This window comes from Gobius niger, assembly GCF_951799975.1.
Source record: "Gobius niger genome assembly, chromosome: 10".
NCBI classification, from domain to species: Eukaryota; Metazoa; Chordata; class Actinopteri; order Gobiiformes; family Gobiidae; genus Gobius; species Gobius niger.
Genome location: NC_136861.1, coordinates 35,409,906 through 35,434,227, shown reverse-complemented (window position 1 = coordinate 35,434,227; position 24,322 = coordinate 35,409,906). Strand labels below are relative to the sequence as shown.

Genomic DNA, 24,322 nt, shown 5'->3' with positions numbered 1-24,322 from the left:
CCACAACATGTCTGCCGCCAAAAGCCCTATTCTGCAGAGGAAATATTTTCTTTTCGGAAGAAGATCCGACAAAAGCAGCCCGTTTCTTTTTGTCACTAAAAGTCCGATAATCCTGTAAAGCAACGATGTATGCCAGCACAAACCCGGGCAGCTCGCACGGAGACTTCCAGGACCGGAACGGAGTCAACTATGTCTCCTCCGCGGAGTCTTTCGGACACTGCTCTCAATTGTTCTGGAAAAAGGACCCCAATGATTCCGGAGTAAGAAAGCCTCTGCCTCCGATAGTTAGCGGGCTACACCACACAACAGCCACGGTGAACCCACAGAAGCATGAGAAAATCAGACAAATAAAGCATTCCTCCAAAAGCTGTGCTGTGGCGTCTCCAGCCGCGCTCAGACCGCGCTGCTGCGAGGGGGAAGAAAGAGCAGTGACACGGGAATGTCAACAAATAGCATCGTTAGCGCCTTCATGCTTAGCGGCTAATGGCCTACCTGGACTTTCGCTAACTTCACGCATATGTATCATTACCTTGTAGAACGCGACTCTAATGCAACATAACTGTAAATGAGCTTTGTTATGTGTGTGTGCGCGCGCGCGTGTACAAATGTTAGCCACGCGAGCGCTCCAGAGCCTCTTGCAGCGCGTTCGCATCCTTAGGCTAGGGGATTGTTTCGACTATCGGAGCACGGTTGGTTCTCGTGTGCGGAGCCAGATGCAGGGGTCAGAATGAGCATCTCCGTTTACACCAAACTCGCGTGTGTGTGGGTGAAGTTTTTTGTGCTGCCCCGTGCGTAGAACAGCAGTGTGTACGAGCGTGAGGCCTGCGTATTGTTAGCGTCCAGCGCAGGGTAAACACGGGTCGGTTGTCCCTACAGGAAACGGGAGCGGAAGACGCCCCGTGGAGGGCTTTGAAAGACCCCTTTGTGATGCCAGACTGTGAACTTGTTTCACGCTGGCCAGCACCGAGACATTGTTGACCGCTCTGCCTCGCAGGCGCCATAGGTTCAGCGGAGACACACACAGACTGGAGGCCTGTAAATGTGCAGTGTGCAGTGTGACTCCAACTTCAGCTGCTGAAGAAGTGGCTCGTGGGTTTTTGACAGATGTTGTGTTGTGCCACCATGCTGTCAGTGTGAATCATCCCATATTTTTGTCCATATACAACAGCACAATTGAATGGTGATACCTGTGTTAGTCAAACCAGGAGAATTGGTCATTATAGCTTCCAATTTAGACTTTTTTTGTGTCATGTAGAGTGTTCAGTTCTGTCAGGGTGTATAACAGTGTCTGTCAAATGAACTTCAGATTTGAAAAAGGAACAAAAATCAACCACCGCTAATAGTGTTTGGCACTTAGAGGCCAGTTTTGGGTTTAATTTGTTTACATCGGCCTCCAAGTCTGGAGTTTTTTGAGTTTTCTTGTTTTCCTCATGACTGGGTAGAGTTACCTCTGGCCAACCTGAGCTCAGGCTCTGGAGGTGGCGACTGAAGGATGTGTCAAATGCTGTGGACTTTTTGTTACTCAGATCATGGCGTATACCTTTCTTCAGAATCTTGCCAAGTTCTGTACAGTGGGTCAAATAATATCGTATGCTTCAGTATTTAAAGAAAGTTCTTTCATTTCAAAACTTGTTTAAAATACAAAAACATGGCAACAGTCAGTGGAGCTAATTCTGCTTTGTGATTATATACTTGTCCGGAGACACAGGTAATATTTATGAAATTTATAATAAACAAAACACTCTACATACCCTCACTTTGAGTCTGTGCATACCAGAAAGCGATTCATTGTTTATTAAGATAGTTGTCAACTATTTAAATCGATATGTTGTCGATGTTTCACCCCCAGTCCAAATAAACCATTTTTGCAAGTCAGGCTGTTTGGGGGAACTATCTTTTATATTTATGAACACTGGGATTTTCCCTCCTCTCCGACACACCAGCTTGTGCAACGTCTTTCTCCTAATATTTCAATAACTGTTGAATATTGCAGTATTCTTGTAATTGCACTGTGGAAAACAAGGAACAGGAACCAAATCTAACCAAATCAGGAAAGAGAATATCCAAACTAAAGCCAGACGTATTCGATCAAAAAAGTCAAGACCTTTGATGTAACGGTTGTAGTTACTTATCTCCATTCCAACACTTTTACTGATTCAGTATCCCTGAACACTAACAGCCTCCTCTCCCTCCTCCTTTTCCAGCCGAGTGCCACCATCAGTTGGTGCGACCAGCTGCCGCCCTCCTCGGCGGCCCTGTCCAGCTCCAGTCTGTCCCCGCCGTCTCTCTCCAGCTCCGGCCTCTCCCTGGAGACCGGCGCCCCTCCGCCGTCAGCACCAGCAGCGCCCGCCTCGGCGCCCCCCACGCCCGCCACGGACATCGCCCCCGCCCCGGACGACGGCGAGTCCGACGAGAGGCCCTACGTGTGCGACCTGTGCAACTGTGCCTACAAACACGCCAGCTCGCTCCTCAACCACAAGCTCACCCACAAAATCGGAGACTTCAAGTAAGAAGGAGATGCTTTTTTGTTTTGTTTTTAGGAAAATAGAAATAGAAAAAAACGTTATTGTCTACCATGCACAATGATTTTTTATTTTATTTTAAGGGGGCTGAAAAGCAGGAAGACAATATAGAGAGTTGTGAGATTGAATTCCAATTGGTTTTGTTGCAATTCATGTAATATGTCATGCCCAGCAAGCAACAAAGTATTTCGTATTCATAGAAAAAATATTTGATCTTCCAAGTACCACCATGCATAGATCAAGATCAAATCAGGACTTAAACCGGCTCTAAAACAGGTATAATGTAGACCTAAATTTGACCAAAAACTTACTGTAAAGTGTATCTAAATAAAATCAATCTATAAAACATCAACATAAATATTCATCAATTACAGTGAAAAGCAAAGAGTGTAGATAGAATACTTTCAGCTGGCAAATGCACAGGTAAAAGATTTTTAACATTGTAATCCCGGTCCAAACCTAAGACAAGACACTGTAGAGCTCCAGTCCCTGCACATATAATACTGGCACGTGTACAGACACACAAATGAAAATAACAAAAACACCAAACAAAGCAAAAGGTAGTAATTTAGCACAAACTAATCTGCCTCGACCAATATAAGGAAAGATTGAAATCAAAGAGGACCACACCCTTGCTTTCCGTATGAACTGTGCATCCGGACCCCACTGAAACACACGTCCCCTCTCTTCAAACCCAGGTGTGACTTCTGCAGCAAACCGTACACCAACTACATGTCCCTGCGTAATCACATGCGGATCCACGGGCAGAAGCGCTACATGTGCGACCTGTGCGGGAAGGCCTTCCGCCTGGCTCGCTACCTGCGCAACCACCAGAGAATCCACGACGATGGGCCCAACCGCTTCGACTGCCCGTCCTGCTGCAAGAGCTACAGGACCATGTTAGAGCTGGCCCAGCACCGCTGTAGCGCCGCCGCCAGCAACCAGGTACGGCCCCCCGCATCACTGGCTACTACTGACTGTGTTGTAGACCGCAAATATGTAGGTTTTAATGGATCAAAACAAAGAACTTAGTGGTTGAATATCTATGAATGTGGCAAACTACGACTTCAATGGGGCAAGAACAGTACCCTGTGGGCCTCTGTATAGGCTTTGTGCATGGAATGTTTTTTTTTGCTAACTTCCTGTAGGTCAGGGTAGGGTAATGTCCATTTCCTGTCCACCATTTTTGCGTAAATTTAAACAAAAAAAAAGATGAATTAAACGTAAATGTAAATCAAACGTCGATTATATATAATAATCTTTGTGGCGCTGGTTTAACGTTAGCGTCAAGTTATATTAGCCTTTTAGCTTCTACATTAAAACACCTGCAATAATAAACACAGAAGTCACCTCTGGTAAAATATTTACTAAAGTTATCAAATATCAGCTTCTTGTTTTCTACCACGTACTGTTTAAAAATCATTATAAAATGATAATATTTAAAAATCTATTGGTTTATTTATTTATGTGACACACGGCTAACTCCCCATTAGGAACAAAACAAGGACAGAAAACGCCAGAGAAATCAAAATAAGAAATGCCGTTTCATCCTAAAGTATGTGGACAGTTAGCAAGCCGGCTACTCCAGGCAACCTTTCAAAATGCTGTAGCCTGTTTAATGTATTTTTCCTATAGCCATTAGCATTTGCCTATTCAATGTTTTTTGCCTGTAGCCATTAGCATTTGCCTGTTCAGTGCATTTTTCCTATATCCATTAGCATTAGCCTGTTCAGTGTGTTTTTCCTATAGCCATTAGCATTAGCCTGTTCAGTATATTTTTCCTATAGCCATTAGCATTAGCCTGTTCAGTATATTTTTCCTATAGCCATTAGCATTAGCCTGTTCAGTATATTTTTTCCTATAGCCATTAGCATTAGCCTGTTCACTATATTTTTCCTATAGCCATTAGCATTAGCCTGTTCAGTATATTTTTCCTATAGCCATTAGCATTAGCCTGTTCAGTATATTTTTCCTATAGCCATTAGCATTAGCCTGTTCAGTATATTTTTTCCTATAGCCATTAGCATTAGCCTGTTCAGTGTATTTTTCCTATAGCCATTAGTTTTTAGCTATCAGACGTTAAAAACTATCGAAATGTTTTCGGCTGTCAACCCATTGACCACATATAGGAAATGAAAAAAAGAGAATTTACTTCCGCTAATTATTAGCTTGTAAAAGTGGCATCTGAGCTAAATGATATTTACTCAAGTTTCGCTGTTCTTCAGGGTCAGATACACACCGAGTGGCCGCTAAACCTGCTCTTTTAATGTGGAAATGCTGGAGAAACCACTTAATTCATATACTGTCCTGTAAAGGTCAGGCTCAGTTGGCTAACACCGTTTCTCAGATTTCTATGGCTGTTACTTGGAAGTTAGCATCATGCTGTGATGCAACATTCTATACACAGAGCCTATAGTCTGAGAAGCCTTTAGCATGACCATGGTTGTGCCAAAAAATATCAAAGCTGAACTGCGTTTTTCCCCCCCTGTTTTGTTTACTTAATATTTGTTTTCCCTCCCAATTTTCAGTATACACGTTTTGACAGTGTTGTAATTATTTAGTGCGGTGTGTAATGTTTGTGGTGAAAAATACATGCATAAAGAAAGTAGGAGAACTGCTTTCCTAAAATCAAATAAAACATGTCTATAACGAAGACATGCTGTAGTCTTAGCCCGAGGTTCTGAGGCTTAGGAAGAGTTCAGGGACAGACTCAGAAAGAAGGTTTGCTTTTGCTCACAAGTCTAGTAATCTAAATGTATGTCTGTGTCTGTCCGTGTGTGTGGGCGTGGCTCTTAAGAACAAGTTCAGCTGCCCGTCCTGCTTTAAGAGCTACAGAACCATGCTGGACCTGGCCCAGCACCGCTGCAGCGCCGCGGCCAAAAACCAGGTTGGTCTGAGAGACTGGGGCGTGTGTTTGGAGACGTGAGTTCAGTGAGGCAGCGAGTGAGGGGAGTTTATCTACTCAGGATACTTTTAGCCCTGCTGGAGGTATAGCATCGCTACAGCACGAGTCGAGTGAATGATGGACGATCTCTTTCCATAAGCCCTTCCAGATGCGCACTATCCTCAATCCAGAACAGTCACAAATCTCAAAGTTTATAAAAGAACGATCACATTCCAATTCAAATCAACATGTTTTGGCAAAGAATTCTGCACGGCCATCTTAGACTTGCTTCAAACTTAAATAAAAATCCTATTCCTAAGTTTGCTATGTTTTTCAGCAAAGGTACCAAACATACAGACTAAATTTACTGTTGAATGAAAATAATAAGAGAGGCAAAAGTGGGCGGGGTGGAATAAGGTGAAATATAAAATCAAATAATTCAGCCCCTGAATATCAAGCATTGGCTTAAATTGAATTGAGGAAATATATCTTATTTTGAGGGGTTTTCACTCATTTAGACTTTTTTCCTGATCTGACCAAGATTATTTTGCTAGCTTGAGGACATTTCAAACTGGTCCTATGGTAAATCTCGCTTGAAATCAGAAAGTAAAACTGCCAATGGGACAAGACCATTTTTCTTACCCCATTGGCGGAGAAACTTACTTGAAATAAAGGCGAAATGCATTGAAACGAGTCAGAAACATCTCAGAACAAGTGAAATAATCTAGGTCAAATGCCCAACTACATCTTAACTAGTCAAAACAACTCAAATTTGGATTATAATGCGCAAATTGAGACATCTAATCTAGAAAATTAGTCCTGGCCTGGCCCAGACCTGTTCCCGTCTTGGCTAAAGCTCAGCACACGCTATACGATTTTTATGCCCGATTTTGCTCTCATTCTCAGCTGGAGGCGGACTATTCAGCTGCTTCTGTCCGCTAGCTTCCCTCCACTGTCTCCTCCTGTCTCCTCCTAAATCCACTGAAGTGCGTTCTGCATCTTTGTGTCGCCAGCTTTTATCTCCATCTGACAGAGCTCTAGACAAGTTGAAGGCTCGTAAGACTGCAGCAGATCACATGACCCACGTTCACAAACAGAGGCCTGTATTTTCTGATCCGGGGTCAGTTTTTGAAGCCGGAGGAGAAATGAAGCCGGAGAGCGGACAGACGCGCTGTGTTAGAAAACATCAGCTGTCTGACAGAATCGTGTAGTGTGTTTGGTCTTATGATTCTCAGTCGTTATGTGTGAACCCCCAGTCGTTCTATAATCGCACCGAATCTAGTCGTGTAGTGTGGACCCCCCCGTCTTTATAAAATCTTTTAAGACTGAAAAAATCATGTAGTCTGTGCTGAGCTTTAGGCCTGATTTAGTCCTGGTTCAAACCTTGGTTCTGTCCTGGTTTAGTCATATAGTTCAAACCTGCTCAGTGGGGATAAAAAACAAAAAACTATCAGGAAACAGTGGCACAATTTGAGCTTAACAATCAATTTAATCAATCAATTTAGTTAGATTATAAATTAGACTAGTCATTTCTGAGCCGAAAAAGTGTTGGGGAGCTGAGAGGCAGCTCTTTCCCTTCTCCAAAGTGCAAGAGCAAATAATCCAAGGCCTGGGTCCGGATAGGTCCTCGAGATTTAAGACCGTTTACGTGAGATTTACCAAGGAAGTCGCGCTCTTTTCACTGGTAAAGTTGCTTTTTGCCAGTGTTAATTTTGTCAACATATTTTAATTTAGTTTTAGTCTTAGTCTTTCGACTAAAATGTAATTGAATATTAGTCGAGATTTAGTCGAAAAAATCTTTTCAGTTTTAGTCTAGTTTTAGTCGACTAAAATTGCATGTCAATTTAGTCTACTAAATTTAAGACTAATTGCATTGATAAAATTAATTATAATCATATTTAATGTTGTTCCTCTGCTTCATGGAGCTGCTCCACATGAACAAAGCTCAGAGCTGATCCTTTGGCTGTGAATTTACATGATCTGAGGCTCTTTCAGACGCTCAATAGAAGTTTGGATGATTTTAGTCTCTCCTTTTCATTTTTAATTAGTCTTATTTTAGTCGTCTAAATTAACTAATATCTGGACATTTTAGTCATAGTTTTAGTCTCATGAAAAATGTTTAATTTAGTTTTAGTCGGCAAAAATATCACTTTGACTAAAATTAAGACTAAATATTTTAGTCGACGAAATTAATACTGCTTTTTGCTAATTAAAGCTTAATAAAGTGACTTGAAGTGACTTATCGTTCGGCTGATAAATGGCCATGTATAACTGCCCTAACGGTGCAATTATACAAGAATGAATCCTATGCTTTTAACACCTACACAATGTGAACAAGTTTGAACACATTTCACTTTATGTATTTTAGAAACTACAAATGTTACCAATTCCTCACTTCACTCACTCACGTTTGGGTAAATCCGCAATAACCAGTCCAAGTTTGAAGCAAATCCGAGTTGATCGAGCAGAGAACATGTATTTGTTTTTTGATGCGAAGGACCCAGAGAGTAGATTACAAACAACTGGCAGCAGTTTTCGTCTCTTTAGATTCACATGCTTGTAATCGGGGCTTTGGATGCAGGTTTTAGATTTCAGATGAGCCTGCGTGTAGTTCGAGATGTAGTTCCAACACAGAGCACTCTCTCAGCAGTACGTGTGTGACTGGGGCATGTTTGTGTGGCTATTTCTCCATCATCACACGGCGAAGGTCACACCACTGTTCTCTTTCATTCACATGTCACCTATCTGTCAGGGCTGCAACTTCATAGTACTCTCAAAAACTCCCTGACAACATGGAAACGGTTCGTGGCGAGGTTTTGGAGATTTTAATGCATTTGCACCTGTTTCTTTTCCTGCCTCCCTTTACTATTCCACTTGACAGCCATTTATTTTATACATTTGCTTTTCAAGTAGTCGACAGGTCCGGTGATTCCCAACCTTCAGTTCAGGACCCCAAATTGAAAGAAAAAAAAGAGTTTGAAAGAATTATAATGAAGGGATGGGATTTGAATGGATTTGATATAGATTTTTGTTCCATGATATATTCCTACAAATCCACCAAGGTGGTTTTCTAAAACAGTTTTCAATGTTTTTTTCTAGTTTGCTGAGCCCATGTGCTCCTTCGATGATGACCTTGCGATTTTGTCATTCGAAACAGCAATTTTTTAATCAAGAAACAAGCTAAAATGTAGCACAATTTACAATGAAAACAGCTTGATAAAAAACACAGACCTGGCAACGCAGGCAGCTGCAGAAAGAGACTTTAAAGGGATATTTGAGGATTTTTGACATAGGGCCTCATTTCCTAGTTATCCAGTGTTGCTGATTTCTGGAGATATTTTTTTGTAATTCATGCAGTTCTTATGTTTGAAGAGTTTCGTGGCGCTAGGCTTGTGCTAGGCTAGCACATTTCTATGGTATCAGCTAGCCTGCATTAAAACAGTCTGACCCGCTCCACAGTGCACCTGAGGCAAATCACTTATAACACCAGACTAACCATATAAATGTCTGTGTTGATAGAATCATTTTAACCATTTTACATTTAAAATAACTTATATTTGAGCAGCATCAGCTTCGTGGTTGTATAAGCTACGCAGCGGCGGAGTGATCTGCTAGAAAATAGTCCCTCAAAATGTGATCATTCATGTGATGCAAGGTCAGTTATATTCCAAAAAATTACAGACATTTATATAGTTAGTCTGGTGTTATACGTGATTTGCCTCAGGTGCTCTGTGGAGCGGGTCAGACTGTTTTTAATGCAGGCTAGCTGATACCATAGAAATGCACTAGCCTTGCATTAGCCTAGCGCCACGAAACTCTTCAAACATAAGAACTGCATGAATTACAAAAAAAAATATATCCAGAAATCAACAACACTCTAAATAGGAAATGAGGCTCTGTGTCAAAAATCCTGAAATATCCCTTTAATGTCCTTAAAATACTGCAGCTCAGTGTGTTTTTGTGCTACTTTTTTAACTGGGAAACATGGATTACTGAGCACAAACTTGCTGGGAACCACTAAATTAGTTAGATTTTTTTTCAATTTAGAATCAATATAATTTACAAGTGATTATTTTGATTTGAATAAAAAGAAAAAAAGAAAAATCCAGCAGAAATTCAAATTCACATATTTATCTAAAGCTTGTAGTAAATCAATAAGCAGACTGAACCCTTTTGAGAGCGTGTATTTAAAAAGAGAACATGTGACTGGTGACAGCGCTGTCCGTGTCATAATGTGACCTGGTGCTGATGTCGTTGACACTTCAGTGAGTTCTGGTGATAGTGAAGGCCATTAGCTGTTGCAGCCCCGCATCCTGTTGTTGACCGTACCTGTACGTATCACATGACTGAGACGCCTGTCCTGAATGTCCCTGCCCTCAGACCTCAAGTCGCCGCTCCAACTTCTCAGCCCCTCGCCGTCAGCAGCCGCATCACAACAACAGCAGCGCCATGATGCACCCGCAGCACCAGGAGCCGCTCCCCTCGCACTGTGTGTCCCCCATGCCCCAGGGCGCCCCGGGCACAGGGGTCCCCAACCAGACCATGTCTGACCACCAGGTGGGTACTTCAGTGCATTTCTGTGGCCACATCTCAGCGGGTCAGCGGCCTGAGCCTGGTTAGTATCTGTAACCAGAGGTGGGTAGAGTCACTAAAGTATTTACTCAAGTACATGTAATAGAGTAAATGTAACTGAGTACTACCCGCCTCTGACTATAACAATCAGTTAAATCTGCAAGCAACAATTAAGGCCCTTGCCCTCAAACATGTTTGATTGTTTACCTGAACCTGGTTCTCAAACGTTTCACACCAAATATGTTCTGTGTGGAGTTTGCATTTCCTCCGGGTGCTCCGGTTTCCCCTGTTCCCCCTCTGTAAAGAAACAACAAAAATGCAACGTTAGCGAACTGTACAAACTGCTAATTCTTTCATTTGTAAAATAGATGCTCTTTACATAGTAAAACCCATAGAGTATGTGCTAAAAGTCTTTATTTATTGGATTTTTCACAAATTTTGCATTCTCGCCCGTCAAGTCCCTACAATTAAAGGTACACTGTGTAACATTTTGGATTATACTATTGCCATCAAAGCAGCATCCTGCAATCAATCAAATCCCCTGCAGTGGGTAATCAAAGAATATTTTGATCTCATATTTGGCTGCCTTTAGTTAACATCTCCATGGCGACGAGCTGGAGACGTCCCGCACGCAGTAAAGTTACAGTCAGGTCTGAGGAGAGGTGAGCTGCTCACATCAAACACATTTGTTTTTTCATTTACAGTATTAGGTGTTATTTATTTTTTTTCCAAACTTTATTTTACATTTTTAAGGCACATAACAAATACAAGTGAAAACCCACAATTCAAAATGTATTAGGTGTTTTTCAACAATAAAAACATCTGTAATGAAATCAGTGTTTTAGCTTGTGTATTATTCCATTCATTGGGTGAAATGTTGCGCAGTGTGGCTTTAAATATAAGCTTTAAATTGCATAGTAAAATAGGTTTATAGAGCTCTAAATTGCAATTTAAAGTCATTAAAGACTAGTTTCAGCCTTCAGCCGTATGGTTCATTATGCAACTTTGTATTGGGGGAAAAAAAGTGTATATTTGTGCGTATGTGACCCTGTAGTGACCCGGCGGCTGTATGAGTGGTCAGCATGGCGCCTTTACTTTCCATCACAGTGGAGTCTGGGACGCTCCAGGATCAATTGTTATGAAGGTTTGCACTGCTGACGGAGCCTCTAACCAGGAAACCTACAAAACTAGTGATCACAGTAATTATTGGGCTGAATTCATTCATAGTTGTGCCCAAATCCTACAAAAGAGACCGTTTTATGTGGCCTGTTGGTAATAATTAAAAGGAAGATCAAACAAACTAAAATGATCTCTGTTTTGAGCTGCTGTTGCTGCATAATGCTGCTCTACAGACCCTCGTGTTTCCCCGACAGTAAGCTCTCACTGTTGACTGACTTGGGCCGTTTTGGGTGACTGACCGCGTTGCTGTGTGTCTGCAGGTGTGTCCCAGCGTGGTGTCCTCTCAGAGCGGCCCCCAGAGCATGAGGAGCTCGTCCAAAATGGTGTCGTCGCCCAGCCCAGCGCCGCCCTCCGTCTCCTACTCCCTGCTCCAGAACCTGGTGCAGCCTGAGGTAAAGGAGATGAGCACGGGATACACTAGGCTGAGCGCCCACCCCATGGTAGGAGAGACCCCTCTGTCTGATTGTGCTAAACTAACGACTAACTACTAACACTCTAACAGTAGAGAGACGACACGCCACTAACCTGCTCTGTGTGTGTGACGCTTAGACATTTCAAACGTTTTCAAACAGCGGTACAAGGATTTCATGTCATAGAGTGGATGAAGTAGTATTTCCAATTCCTCATTTGTGAAATGCGTGTTTGGTGAGAGATGCCGGAGGTCACACTCAGCCACTGACCTTCAGTGGTTTCCAGGGTGAGTTTTTGTTTCACACAGTGGGTTATTTCAACATTTCTTTTTTCTAAACATTCAAAAACATGTCCTCGCGCAGCTCAGGGACATGTTTCTCTGTTCAGGGTTAAATTAAAAACCAGAGAAAGTGACATTTGTGGCTCTGGAACATGCAGTGTTTGGAACTTGCAAATGTGACTGACTCTCATACGGAGAGAGCCTGAGCCCACAGAGGTGTTTACACTGTACAGAGCGATAACAGGACTGACCTGCTCACACTGTACGAGTGATGATACTCTTATACAGTGCATTTTCAATTTCTTTATCTTACTCAAACATATTCATGCCATTCATTGATTTATTTGATACCTAAAAGTCAGTATAAATCCATAATTTTCCCGAGCAGCAGCCCCTCCCCTCACAGCTGGCCTCAGACTAATTATAGTAATAATAATAATGCATTGGTTTTATATAATGCTTTTCTGGACACTCAAAGACGCTTAAGTTGCACTATTCGTTCACTCCATACTTGGTGGTGGTAGGCTACTATTGTAGCCACAGCTGCCCTGGGGTAGACTGAAGGAAGCAAGGCAACCAGTCTGCGCCATCGGCCCCTCCGACCACCACCTCTCACTCGATCACACACTACATTCGCTCGGCTTCCTGGTGTTCCCAAACGGTCTCCCATCCAAGTCCTGCCAGGCCCCTCCCTGCTGAGCTTCTGAGGTGTGACGGGATTGGGCAGAGCAAAGACGGTATGGCCTAAAGCAGTGGTTCTCAACCTTTTGGAGCCGCGACCCCCATTATAACAGGTAAAGGGGTTTGTGACCCCCCGCCCGGGTCACACCGTCAGAAATAGGAACATTAGCCTACATAATTCTTAAAAAACAAACCGCTACACATGCTACAATAAAACATTACATTATATGCTAATAAAAATATGTATGTTTTATCTGAATGATCTGAATGAATTTGTCTAGTGACCCCTTTGGGAGTCCCGACCCCCAGGTTGAGAACCACTGGCCTAAAGAACAGACGCCACTCTCCTCTGGCACTTGACTTGCCAGTAAAGCTAGGTTACGGAAAGAGCATTCCAACTATTTTCTGATGTTTTTTGAGTAAAACCTTTGTCCTAATGAAACTACAGACATGGCGTGTTTGTGCGTGAATGCGGCGCATGTGATGAGGCTCATAAACAGACTGGAGCTCAGGTCAATCTGAAAATGTGAAGATCTCTGTGGATATTTGACCAACATGAAACATGACAATCCGCTCTTTGAAAGATCGCAGAATTAGAAATATCCACAGAGGCTAAGAGGAGACTTGGCCAACACGCCCACGGTCAGAAATCTCTGCGACGGTGCCGTTTTCAGTCAGCAGTTTATTGTGAGCAGCGAATCGCGGCTCGTAGTTTGGTTTCAGCTGTGACATCTCATGTTCCCACACGGTTTACATCTCTAGAGCTGGCGGATCCGGCAATAGAACTAAAATAGCATATATGTCTGTCACAGTGAGAGTTAGAATACTGCAATACTGGCAAATACTTCCATGTTTATGTTCCAAGTAGCTGTTTCTAACTCTTGCCTCAAGTCAGCATTGACCAAGCTCGTATTTTACGTGCTTTTACGTGCTGGGATTATTTAGTGAAGTGGTGTAGAATCCAAACGAACACTTCAAAGGTATGAAGGATCGCCGTATTCAAATATCAAATCAAATTATAGTTGAAAATGTCTGCATTATTGTTAAAGGTTAACTGGTGTAAGTAGTGTGTAAACTTCACTGATCACATTATTTAGTATTATATGAGTGATATTATAGATACTTTTTTGTGACATTTTAACTATTTTACTATATTTTAGTAATTTACTAGGCCTACATTTTACACACTTAAACTAGTCTAGTTTAATTTACAGGAAATTTCATGTAAATTTAGAATCTAAAAACAATTTAGTTGGACTTACATGTTCCGTATTAAATCATGTTCACTGCTTCATGGAGCTTCTTTTTTAATGAGTTTCTTTCAAAAGATGTCACTGGAAGTTTTGACATTTTTTGGTCTAATTTTTATTTAGTTTGTATTAGTTGACAAACGTATCTGGAGATTTTAGTCATCATGAACTACTTTTTATTTAGTTTTAGTCTATTTATTTGTGTTATGAAATATTTTGGTCTGCAAAATTAAACAAATCGAATGGAATGAATCAGAATACTTTCCTTACAACCTTTTCAATCTAAATCTTGTAGCTTGAGTGGATAAAATGACTAGTGAACATCTCAGCAAATATAAATATACAAATATAAATGTACCCACTTCACTTTCTACACATAATGAGAGCAAAGAGGGGAATCTCCGATAAGATAAAAGATCCAAAAGATGAAGACAGTAATTACACTTAAAAACAAATGATACTGTCAAAAGTCCAATATTAATACTTTCAAACTTAGAAATGCATTCTTCAGCTCAGTTTTGGATGAAAATTACAGTTTACAGTTTTTTACACAATTTACAGCAGCAAACGTTCCACACCACGTACCACCAGGCCGAGATCAAGATCGAATTAGGACTAAACCAGGTCTAAAGCAGGCCTAAAATAGACCTAAAATGTACCAAATGTGTGTAAAGTTGGTGTAAACCAGGGCTGATCTGTGGCATATATATCAGGAAAACACCAAACTGAAAGGCCCCAGAGCTGATTTGAGACACTCCAGGCAAAACTAAATGTTTTCAGTTTTCAGATTTTGGGCCAAATTGGTCTCTCATATAAACTTTCACCTGGAAATCAAAATTATACCTAATCTTGACAATAACATGTTTAAATATTGCGCTGATTCAGTGTTTCTCCATAGATATTAGATATTATATGGAAAATCATAATTTCAAAGGCCTTTTCCTTTAAAAGGCATTTTTCTCTCTTTGGGGCATCAACATGTCGACATCAGTTGCTCCTACAGACTTCACATTTTCCAGCCTTGGACTTGAACAATGTTTGGAAGATTTTTTCCCAGGTATTTTTTAATATCTAATTTGGAGCCCGATTTGAGTTTTGAATGTCAAAAAATAAGAGAAATATATATATTTTTTTTTTTACAGATTTTGTCACGAAACAGTTTATTTTAAAACTAAACAAGATATCCAAAATCCCCTGTGAAAAAGTCTTTGTACCTAATATATCTTATTCAGTTTTTGTTGCCGAAAAAATGCAACATTTTGGGCATTTTTAGGCATAAAACACCTTAAACTTATATGAACACATAAAATGACAGAAAACTTGCAATACATTTTTTCTTCATATTTATGCCAATCTACAGCAGAAGTTTCAAAATGATATTTTTAAATTTAAAAAACATTCCCTGCAGTGTCTCGCCTTATGACAAACTATGAAAGGAGCCACTAAATTAAAATGTTATTTCTGTCCAAACTCAGTCCTGACTTTAACATGTTTGTAGCATCCTGCTCTTCACAGGGATGAATTTATCGGCACGTTTCACTACTGCCACGGTCACTTTCTCAACAAACTGGCCTGTAAGTTCAGGAAACTGATACAGAGGCTTTAATAATTAGTTGCAGAGAATCTGAGGATGCCCAAGCACAAGATTCTAATAGGACTGTGTGAATAAAAGCAGAACTAATTATATAAAAATTATATAAATAATTAATCTAACTAATTATATATTGTAGCTTCTGTGTAAACTTGTTCCCCTGCATTTTGGCCGGGACACTCTTGAAAAAGAGATTTTTAATCTCAATGAGTTTTATCCTGGATAAATAAAGGACAGATAAAGAAAATATCATAATGGAGTTTAACAGTGAGGGAATAATTCAAATAAAATGAACATAATCAAATATTTAGAATGTAAAGGAACAGAATTCTATTATATTCAATCAATGTGAATACCCAAAACAGGAAGATTACTTTAATCAGGGTTTCTGCCGGGCATTGAAAGTTATAAAATAAATGTAGCCAAAATCAAGGCCTTAAAGGAACAGGCCACCGTTTCCACATACTGAGATATGTTCTTACCTTAGCTTTGAAGAGTTCTTTAGGACCTGTCTGATCTTCACCCGTGCCTTCAGTCACGTAAACACAGCGCAGACGGCGTTAGCATTTAGCCTCTCCCTCTCTCCTCTATAGCTCCAAAACAGGTCAAGATAGAAGCTACCAAGCTCTTCCACGTTTTCCCTATTTAAATATGGTTACGTGAAGTGTTCCACTACAAAGTATAATTACACAAAATTAAACAATGTGGATTTTCTAAGCGGATAAAAGGGGGAACTATTGTAAGGCGTAATAATACCAGGAGTAGTTTGGCATCCGCACAGTAATCTTCACTTTACTGCGCGGATGCCAAATTACTCCTGGTATTATTAAAAAAATGTTCTTAATCCAGTTTGCAAAATGAGGAGAGCAGGTACAGAATTTTCTAAAGTAAATGCTCACGCTCCTCCCCCTCCCTCCTGATTGGACCTGACAGGCTGGTCGTCTCATTGGTCAACGGGGGAGGACACTGGTCTCGGATTAGTTGCTGAGATCCGTGAAGGAAAATTATTATATATTAATACTTTAGACTTCACTTTAAAGGGTTAAAAGTATGAATTTTCCTCCCCCTACACGTTCCTAATGTGTAGAATGAGCTCAGACCTGTTCACCACAACTGCCTCTAAAATCATGCGCTGTCGCTCAGAAAGGTGTTGCTTCAGGTCTGAAGTCCCGTCATGCACAAGCTTAATATAGAAGCTGCAGTTACACGTATGACCTGAGGTGGCAGTAGTGAGTATAAAATGGCCTACTTGCATCTTGCCCTTTTAAATGTCATTAAAAAGCATTCAATTTTATCCTGCCTTTAAAGATCCTGTTAATATTTGACTTTAGTTTATATCGTTTTTTTTAGTTGAAATAGTATGTTTTATGCCCTTTCCTCCACAGTTTAATTCCACCTGACCCTCATGAGTGTCTCTTTGCCCTCAGGCCAAGCACCAGGACACGTTCTCCCTGGCCCCGCAGCGACCCCTCAGCTCCATCAACCCCCTCGGCCACAGCCTGCACCCCAACGGCGCCGCCAGCCTCAAGCCCTCGCCGGTGCCCCGCTCGCTCCAGCCCATGCCCTGGGAACAGCGCTCTCTCTACAACCAATGAGAGCAGGACTTACTCACCCCCCCAAACTCCCACTCGCTCCTCCTCCTCCCCCCTTTCCCCTTTACGTCTCTGTCCATCTGACCAACACACGAAAGCCTTCACCCGCTGACCTCAGGATGGACACCACTGCCCCCCCTCCACGTCTGGAAATGCAACGGGACGGGCTCGCGACAGGGGGAGACATCAATATCCGAGCTGGAGGACAGGATCGTTCAGGCCTTTCACTGTTTATGAGAGAAATCTCCTCACAGAACAATCACAAACGTTGAGCTGAAGTTGGTTATTAGACCCACAGATTTACGCAAAGTCTGTTCCATTTTCAGGGCTCAAGTTTCCCCACAAGATTCCCCCCAGGATTCAGTTTTTTTGGGGGCTAAACTGATGTAAAATGCAAAGACAAGTTTTGATTTTGATGTAAAAAAAAAAAAGCAGATGGCCCTCGAAATCTGGCTTTTTTTTTTTTAGCTCGCACCAATCACAAAAAAGGCCCTCGAAATCCTGGAGGGACTGCCCTGTGTCGAAATGTTAAAATGACTCTGAAGACAATGAACTTTGCACCAGTTTTTGTTTCGTGTGGATAGTTAAGTAGCAAATACAGAGCCCTAAACCATAAGCCACGTCTAAACATCTCCATTTTCGAAGTTAACAAAACTGCCCGGTCCACCGCTTTAAGATTAAACTGCCTCATTTCTTTTACCAAACAAAGCCGCCAATTCTCATGGGACGACACTGTAAATGGAGCTTTTCCAGTCGGCCTCATTAAGTTGATATTCTAGTCTTACAAATGGTTAGGGGCAGAGTTAGGGTTCGAACCACCTAATAATGTGATGTCACATAAACACAGCCTTTATTTATTTATTTATTTATTGTTTATTTGACAGATAGGGACAGAGACACAAACCGATTATCTATCAGCAATCTGCTCGGTGAGTAATGAATGATTGAAGCTTTGTAGGCAAAGGCAGACTGACCAGACGCAGCAGTCCTGGATAAAGGAACAGAGTGGCTCAGACTGCTCATACATGCGAATACTAGTGAGAAGAAACTTAGATATTTATACTTCTCAGCGGTGGCAGCGGACTGGCTTTTTGTCAATACAGGGTTTTTGCGAGGCATTGAAAAACATTCAGATTCATTGAATGGATATTGCTCAAATTAAGCCTTAAAGTGATTGTCTGGAAGTCTAAATATATATTACAAATTTCATAAAATGTGCAAAATGAACCAGCTGGTCTCGCATTCTGATGAAGTAAGTAATAATATATATATTATTTTGTGTAAAGTCCCTCCTTCCCGGATCTCAGCAACTAATCAGTCTATTATCCTCCCGCATCGACCAATGAGACGAGCTTTTCCTGTGAATCAGCCTGTCTGGTCCAATCAGGAGGAGGAGGAGGAGGAGGAGGAGGGGGAGGAGCTTGACCAAAGGGCTTTCTGGTTAAAGAGGGGAGGAATTTGATTGTTTACTTTCAAATTTCACCATCTCTCCTCACTTTGCAAACTTACAGACTATCACTTTAAACTAAAAACAGGCATTAAATACACTGTTATTTGAAAATGGTGACATTGATTGACATTTTTACACCAGAAGATTATTGAAAATACATTAATAAAAAAAAAAGTTTTCTGCCATGTCCAGCTTTCCTCTCAATATCCATTCTTTCCCTCAGCAAAACCTAAAGATTTAAGTTACCCGATGATCATATTGTCCACTTAAGGAGTAAACCAAGAGTCTTTGTGGCTGAGGGAGAGGTTGGTATGAAAGATCGTTCCTGGGCCTATCCACACAAAACAAAAAACAAAAGGACTTTTAACCACAAATGTTAGTATGGCAAGACTGTGATTCTCACTCCCAAAACCTGACTGTGCTCATTCAACATTTGCAGATGTTCTGTTTTTGGAGATTTCTTTCATGCGGTCATCTAGGCCCCTCCTGCCCTTTGTTTTAAAACTCTGGCGCGTGACCCCTGACCTATTGAGGGACCGGGACGGGCGCTTCTAAATGAACTAGTTGATTACCTAGTAGTTAGGTTACAGTTGTGTTGCCTTGCCCCTCCTCGTACGACCTAATAATGCCATGTGCTGGATAAAAGTGAAAAATGTTACCCTTGAACCTGTCCTAAAGTTATCTCTAGTTATGAAATATCTATGATCCCTTTATGAGTAGTGTCTCCATGCTTCCCCTTTTTCACCTTTGATGAAAAAGACCCTATTTTTTATCAGGATATTTCGAACTGTTCTCTCGAAAACCCCAACTGCCGACGGAAACCCCTCTTCCACTTGTGTGTGTGTTTTTTTTCTTTTTTTTTTCCGAAAATAACTCTTAAACTTCTATTACCTAAAGGAAAAGGGGGTCACATGAACTTGTAACTTTGTTTGTATCTATTTTTTTTATTACTCGCCCTGTTAAATGTGCTCCTGAATGGACTGTTTATGTGTGTAACATACTGTGCACTGGGGGGCTGTGTCAGACTGCCTTTTCTTTTCTTTTTTTTTTCTTTTTTTTTGTATTTTATTTTATTTGAAACCCAGATTTATACCTCCAGGATCCAAGGACCACGAGCACTGCTGTTCTAAAAAAGGACCTCCCATCGTGTTTGCAGAGCGGTCGCCGCTTTTGCCGTCGGGAAGGCGGCTGCGGAGGCTGTCCGACTGTTCCACAACTTGTTCTCAACACTGACTGTTACTTTGTCGTCACTGTAGTAGCGCTTTGATACGAGCGCCGTTTCTGATTCCGTCTCTGCCCCTTTTAAAGATGTAAACGGTAAAGTTCTACATCGACACTTATCCAGCCGCCATTTGTGAAATTGTCCAGTTAACCAGAGGTGGGTAGAGCAGCCAAAATATTTACTGAAGTTGAGGCGAGACGCTGCAGGTGAATAGGGAAAAAAATTTATATTTACAGATATCAATTTGAAACTTTTGCTGTAGATCACTGGCATAAATGTAAGAAAAAAATACATCGCAAGTTTTCTGTCATTTTATCTTTTCACACAAGAAAAAGGTGTTTTATGCCTAAAAATGCCCCAAATTTCCCATCTTTTCGGCGACGAAATCTGAATAATGGACAGAGCTACATTCAAATTTATGGTTTCATTTTATTGATGAATGAGTTACCAAGACTTTTTCAGAGGGCATTTTGGATTTCTTGTTTAGTTTTAAAATAATCTGTTTTTTAGTGGAAAATGTTGTAAAAATGTAATTTTCGCCTTATTTTATGACATTCAAAACTCAATAAATGGGGCATAGGGATTAAATAATAAGAAATCCCTCTGAAAAAATCTTCCAAATATTGTTCAGTCCAAGGCTGGAAAAGTTTAAGTCTTTAGGTCCGACTGACGTGGACATAGTGTCGCCACAATGACAGAAAAATGTGTTTTGAGAAAAAGGCCCTTGAAATTGCATTCTCCCATTTAAGTCTATGGGCAACCATTGAATCAGCGCAATATTTGAACATGTTTTTGTGAAGATTAGGCATATTTTCTGTTTCCGGGTGAAAGCTTATATGTTCAGAGACCAATTTGGCCCAAAACCTGAAAACTGAAAAAATTGAGTTTTGCCTGTAGTGTCTCCCCTTAAGAGTAACATTACTTTAAACGTTATTTTTTGTAGCTTCCCTTCGTCAGAATCGTACCTGGAGTAGTATTTTGCCCCAGTCACCAATGTTTGAGCAATCCAATCTGTTTCCTCAAAGTCCATAATCCATCACTAAACTTCTCAGTTTGTATGGCTACATGATTAGCGACGGCGGCACAATCGTCGGCACTTCCACTGAATGCACTGATATGAAAAAATAATCTGTTGTTGACAACCAGCCGCTGGATCTGACATCAGAGGCACCATCAGAAGTCTGTATTCTAGAAAGTTTTTCATTTTTTTAAAGTTTGGAACATGCTAACGGTTAGCCTAGCTCGAGGCTGTAACTCCATCTCTCACTTGGGCCACAAATAAAAAATAAAAAAAACAGTTGTGGTTTTGCCGACAATCGTGCAGACGCCGGTGAACGTTCAATTACGCGGCGCTCAAATCGTGTTTATCCTCCTATCGATTTACGAGCATGCAGTTAGTAAAAAGTGAATGTTTCTTTTTTGCTGTTTGTTAAGTCTCATTCCCTCTGCTACCTGCAGGGGGTGCTCCAGGACAATTGGCAACCCTGACCAGCCCAGTCACTCAGGCTTTACTGTCTTTTCTTTACATGGGCCTTATTTCAAAATTTAAAACCTAAAATATCAACGCTGAGGTGCCCTAAAGAGTGTTTTACTGCATTCTTTAAACTTGCATGGTACGTCCACTTTAAAGTAATTTTACTCTCGAGTCAAAGTAAAAGTTTTGACAAAGTGAAAGAAAAAAAAGTACTTCAGTTTGTGCATAAAAGTCTGATTTAGTTATTAGTGTTGATGTGATTGGACACACAAAATACAATAGTACAGCATTTAAAAAACGAGAAAGTAATTCCTTTTAAGAGAAGCTAAAAGGTAGAACAGCCCTATTTTATTTTTGTCGCTGACAGACTTATAGTGGAAAGAGAAGCCAAATGTTTTATTCAAGCGAGAGCACTATAAATTAAAATATTACTCAAGTAGAAGTAGTTACTCGAATAACATATCTTTGACTGAATGGAAGTGAGCACTACCCGCCTCTGCAGCCAATAGAAATGAGAGATATTCCTGGAAACATGTTCCATCATCACATCTTGTTCCATCATAGATTGCACCGATCTGAAGACTTTTACAACTTCTAATGTTGAGTTGAATCACGTAAAACCAGGAGTATCAAGTTCAATCTGTTAACTATTGAATTAAGGATGCAGCATGTAGCTAGTTAATCTTGCTAACTTGGTGTTTACTGAAATAGGCTACCCACAATTCTACTGACATTGTATTGTTCTTTCTAAATTTCTGTTTTTATTTTTTATCCATGACATGTTTCAATTTTGCGTTTACTCCTTGTAAAGTGTCTTTGAGTATTTAGGAAAAAAAAGTGCTATACAAATAAAAATGTTTTATTATCACCAACGGGACTGACTTTCTCGCTGTGCTGTAGACTAGATCATTTTGAAGACTTTAGTAACCGCTAGGTGGCAGTATACACCAACTAAAGGATGACATGGAGCACGTTCATCTTTTATAGTTCATTTTTCTTCATTGCTCTATTGTCTGTTTATGTGAGTTGGGCTTCCGGCCTACTGTTACCTTTATTAAAGAAAATCAGAAAATGAAAAATACCCACTGATCAGGGAGGCCCGCATTTGGATTTAAAAGAACGATTACAATACCAAAAGAGGATGGCAGGCAAGCCAAGTGTAGAAATCGACATTGCTATGTGTCTGAGTTAGGTATTACGCCATGGTCCACCAATGGTGCCATATTAGTGCCAAGATGCTACATGTCTAAATGTCTGCATCTGGATATTCTTTTACATTGGTTTGATTTTTATTGCAAAGCTCTTTGGACACCTTCAGTCTGCTAAAAGTGCGTTGTTTTTTTTTTTTTTAAATATAGGCGATGCGATTAAGATATGAAAACTACAGGTAAGAAAGAGGGAAATTACTTGTTGAGTTCAACATTTGGAATGACATCTAAAAGGTAAGACAGCGGGCTCAAAAAGAAACTACTTTTTAAAGGAATCCAAATAATATGAAATTAGAGAAGAAGAGATTTCTTTAAGTTTCTCCCTTCGGTTGAAACGATTTGAATAGATTATAGTCTATAGTCTCCATGCTGTGAGCACTTGAGTTTACGGTTTAAAATGAGTGTAGTAATAAGTAAACAGATGAATCCATTCCACATTAACTTCTCTATCATGATGCGTGATATTAGACTAGTCACTACCTCATGTTTTTATTCACTAATATGAGACTAGTTATAACCTCATGTTTTAATTCACTAACTAATATGAGACTAGTTATAACCTCATGTTTTAATTCACTGACTAATATGAGACTAGTCCTAAACTCCGGGAGCGCGCGCTGGGTCCAGGGTGTTCCGGTGCCCGCGCGCACTTGTCGATCAGATCAAACGCTGTAGGAGCGTCAGCCGCACACGCTTCGCGCGCATGTTGACGTGAATTCACGCGCCCTCCCGGTTGGCGGCCCGGCGTGTTTTCAAGCGGCTTCGGTTCACCGCAGAAAATCATTTCACGTTTCGTTGTCGTCGGTCGCGCTGAGGCCCGGACTGCAGGCCCGCGTTTATTTCCTCTTTTAAAATGGTTTGTTTTTTCCATTCGTTTACAAAAAAAACAAGCAACAAAAATCCCAACAAACTCGAGCTAATTGCGCTGTTAACCAGCAGGTGGTGAGCACTGTACGGCTAGCTCGTTAAGCTAAGACAAAAAGTTGTGAAATTATTATCTAAAATGACGGAAAACGGCCACATTTCTTTACTTCTTTTTGCGCCACATTTGATGTTAAAATTCAAACGTCTTTAACTGTTATTCTTCGAGGACGTGTCTTTCGTACAGAAACGACCGAATGTGTAACGTAAAGTAAAGTCCGTGACTATTAGCATGAAGCTAAAGAAACAGGAAAAGGCTAACACATGGAACTGTCCGCGCCCAGAGTGATGTTATTGTTTGTGCGCTGGCAGCTGATGCAGGTGCTGCTGGATGTGTCACTACAGGCCGAGGCAGAGCGGCCCCTCAGGTCGGGGCCCTGTGGGAGGCCCCTCGTTGTGGACGGGCCTGGCGCAGTGGCCTGCTCCGGCCGCTGGGTGGAGCTAGTGCAGCAGACTGAGAAGAGTTCACCGCTGCTGCTCTGGTGAGTGTTTTACCACAGCTTCTAAAGCACAAAAAGCGTAATCTGAACGAAGTCCACGTGTTACTCCGGTCAGGACTTACACAATTAGCTTCAGTTTAAGTTGATTTCTGCATAAAAGCCACGAAGTAATGCGTAAAAGCCCGCAATAATCGCGAAATGGCCGCATTAGTCTGGTCGGGCAAATACGATTTAGTCACTGAAGTCCACAAAGACCGTTTTTAGTTTATCAAGTAAACCATGGCATTTTAGTAGACTTGTTGGGTATTCACACAGGTGTGACTTTGGGGGAAAAAACGCTAAGTCAATTTAAATCATGAAAACAAAACGTTTAAGGAAGACATGACAATGTTTTCTCTGATTTGAAAAAGTGTCGTTTCTGTACGAAGTGTGAAAAAGTGAATCAGTCCTAATTGATAAAAAATAGAACGATGCCAATTGAAACATGATTCGTTTCCGTTGTAAAGTTTTGACATGTTTAAAAGATCATTTAAACGACTTATAAATGACGTCCTACTCGTGCAAATGGTGATTATTTGTTTATTTGGAGTGTTTTTATCAAAGTGAAGAAGGCTGCCCTTGCTACATTTTGGTTTGTGTATGACC

The 24,322-nt window shown here is 40.9% G+C and overlaps 1 protein-coding gene across 3 annotated transcripts; it reads left to right on the top strand.

Moving 5' to 3' along the window:
* Positions 1 to 8: 8 nt before the first annotated feature.
* On the top strand, positions 9 to 17,277 carry LOC306969342 (uncharacterized protein). Of its 3 annotated transcripts, none has more exons than XM_079564959.1 (7): positions 9 to 260; positions 2,205 to 2,506; positions 3,221 to 3,467; positions 5,320 to 5,409; positions 9,787 to 9,963; positions 11,418 to 11,549; positions 16,798 to 17,277. In XM_079564959.1, exons 1-7 carry the CDS (start codon positions 126 to 128, stop codon positions 16,963 to 16,965), a joined length of 1,251 nt encoding a protein of 416 aa, XP_079421085.1. In that variant the 5' UTR covers positions 9 to 125; the 3' UTR covers positions 16,966 to 17,277. The 3 variants fall into 3 exon arrangements, with proteins under 3 accessions (XP_079421085.1, XP_079421084.1, XP_079421086.1); XM_079564958.1 differs by having other exon boundaries at positions 11,418 to 11,597; XM_079564960.1 differs by lacking the exon at positions 5,320 to 5,409 and having other exon boundaries at positions 11,418 to 11,597.
* Positions 17,278 to 24,322: the final 7,045 nt, after the last annotated feature.

Excerpts from the sequence above, each read along its gene's own strand:
- LOC306969342 (XM_079564958.1), top strand. The coding sequence starts at position 126 with ATGTATGCCAGCACAAACCCGGGCAGCTCGCACGGAGACTTCCAGGAC. Across the intron at positions 2,507-3,220 it reads CACAAAATCGGAGACTTCAA|GTGTGACTTCTGCAGCAAAC; the intron begins GTAAGAAGGAGA and ends CTTCAAACCCAG. Across the intron at positions 5,410-9,786 it reads GCGCCGCGGCCAAAAACCAG|ACCTCAAGTCGCCGCTCCAA; the intron begins GTTGGTCTGAGA and ends CCCTGCCCTCAG.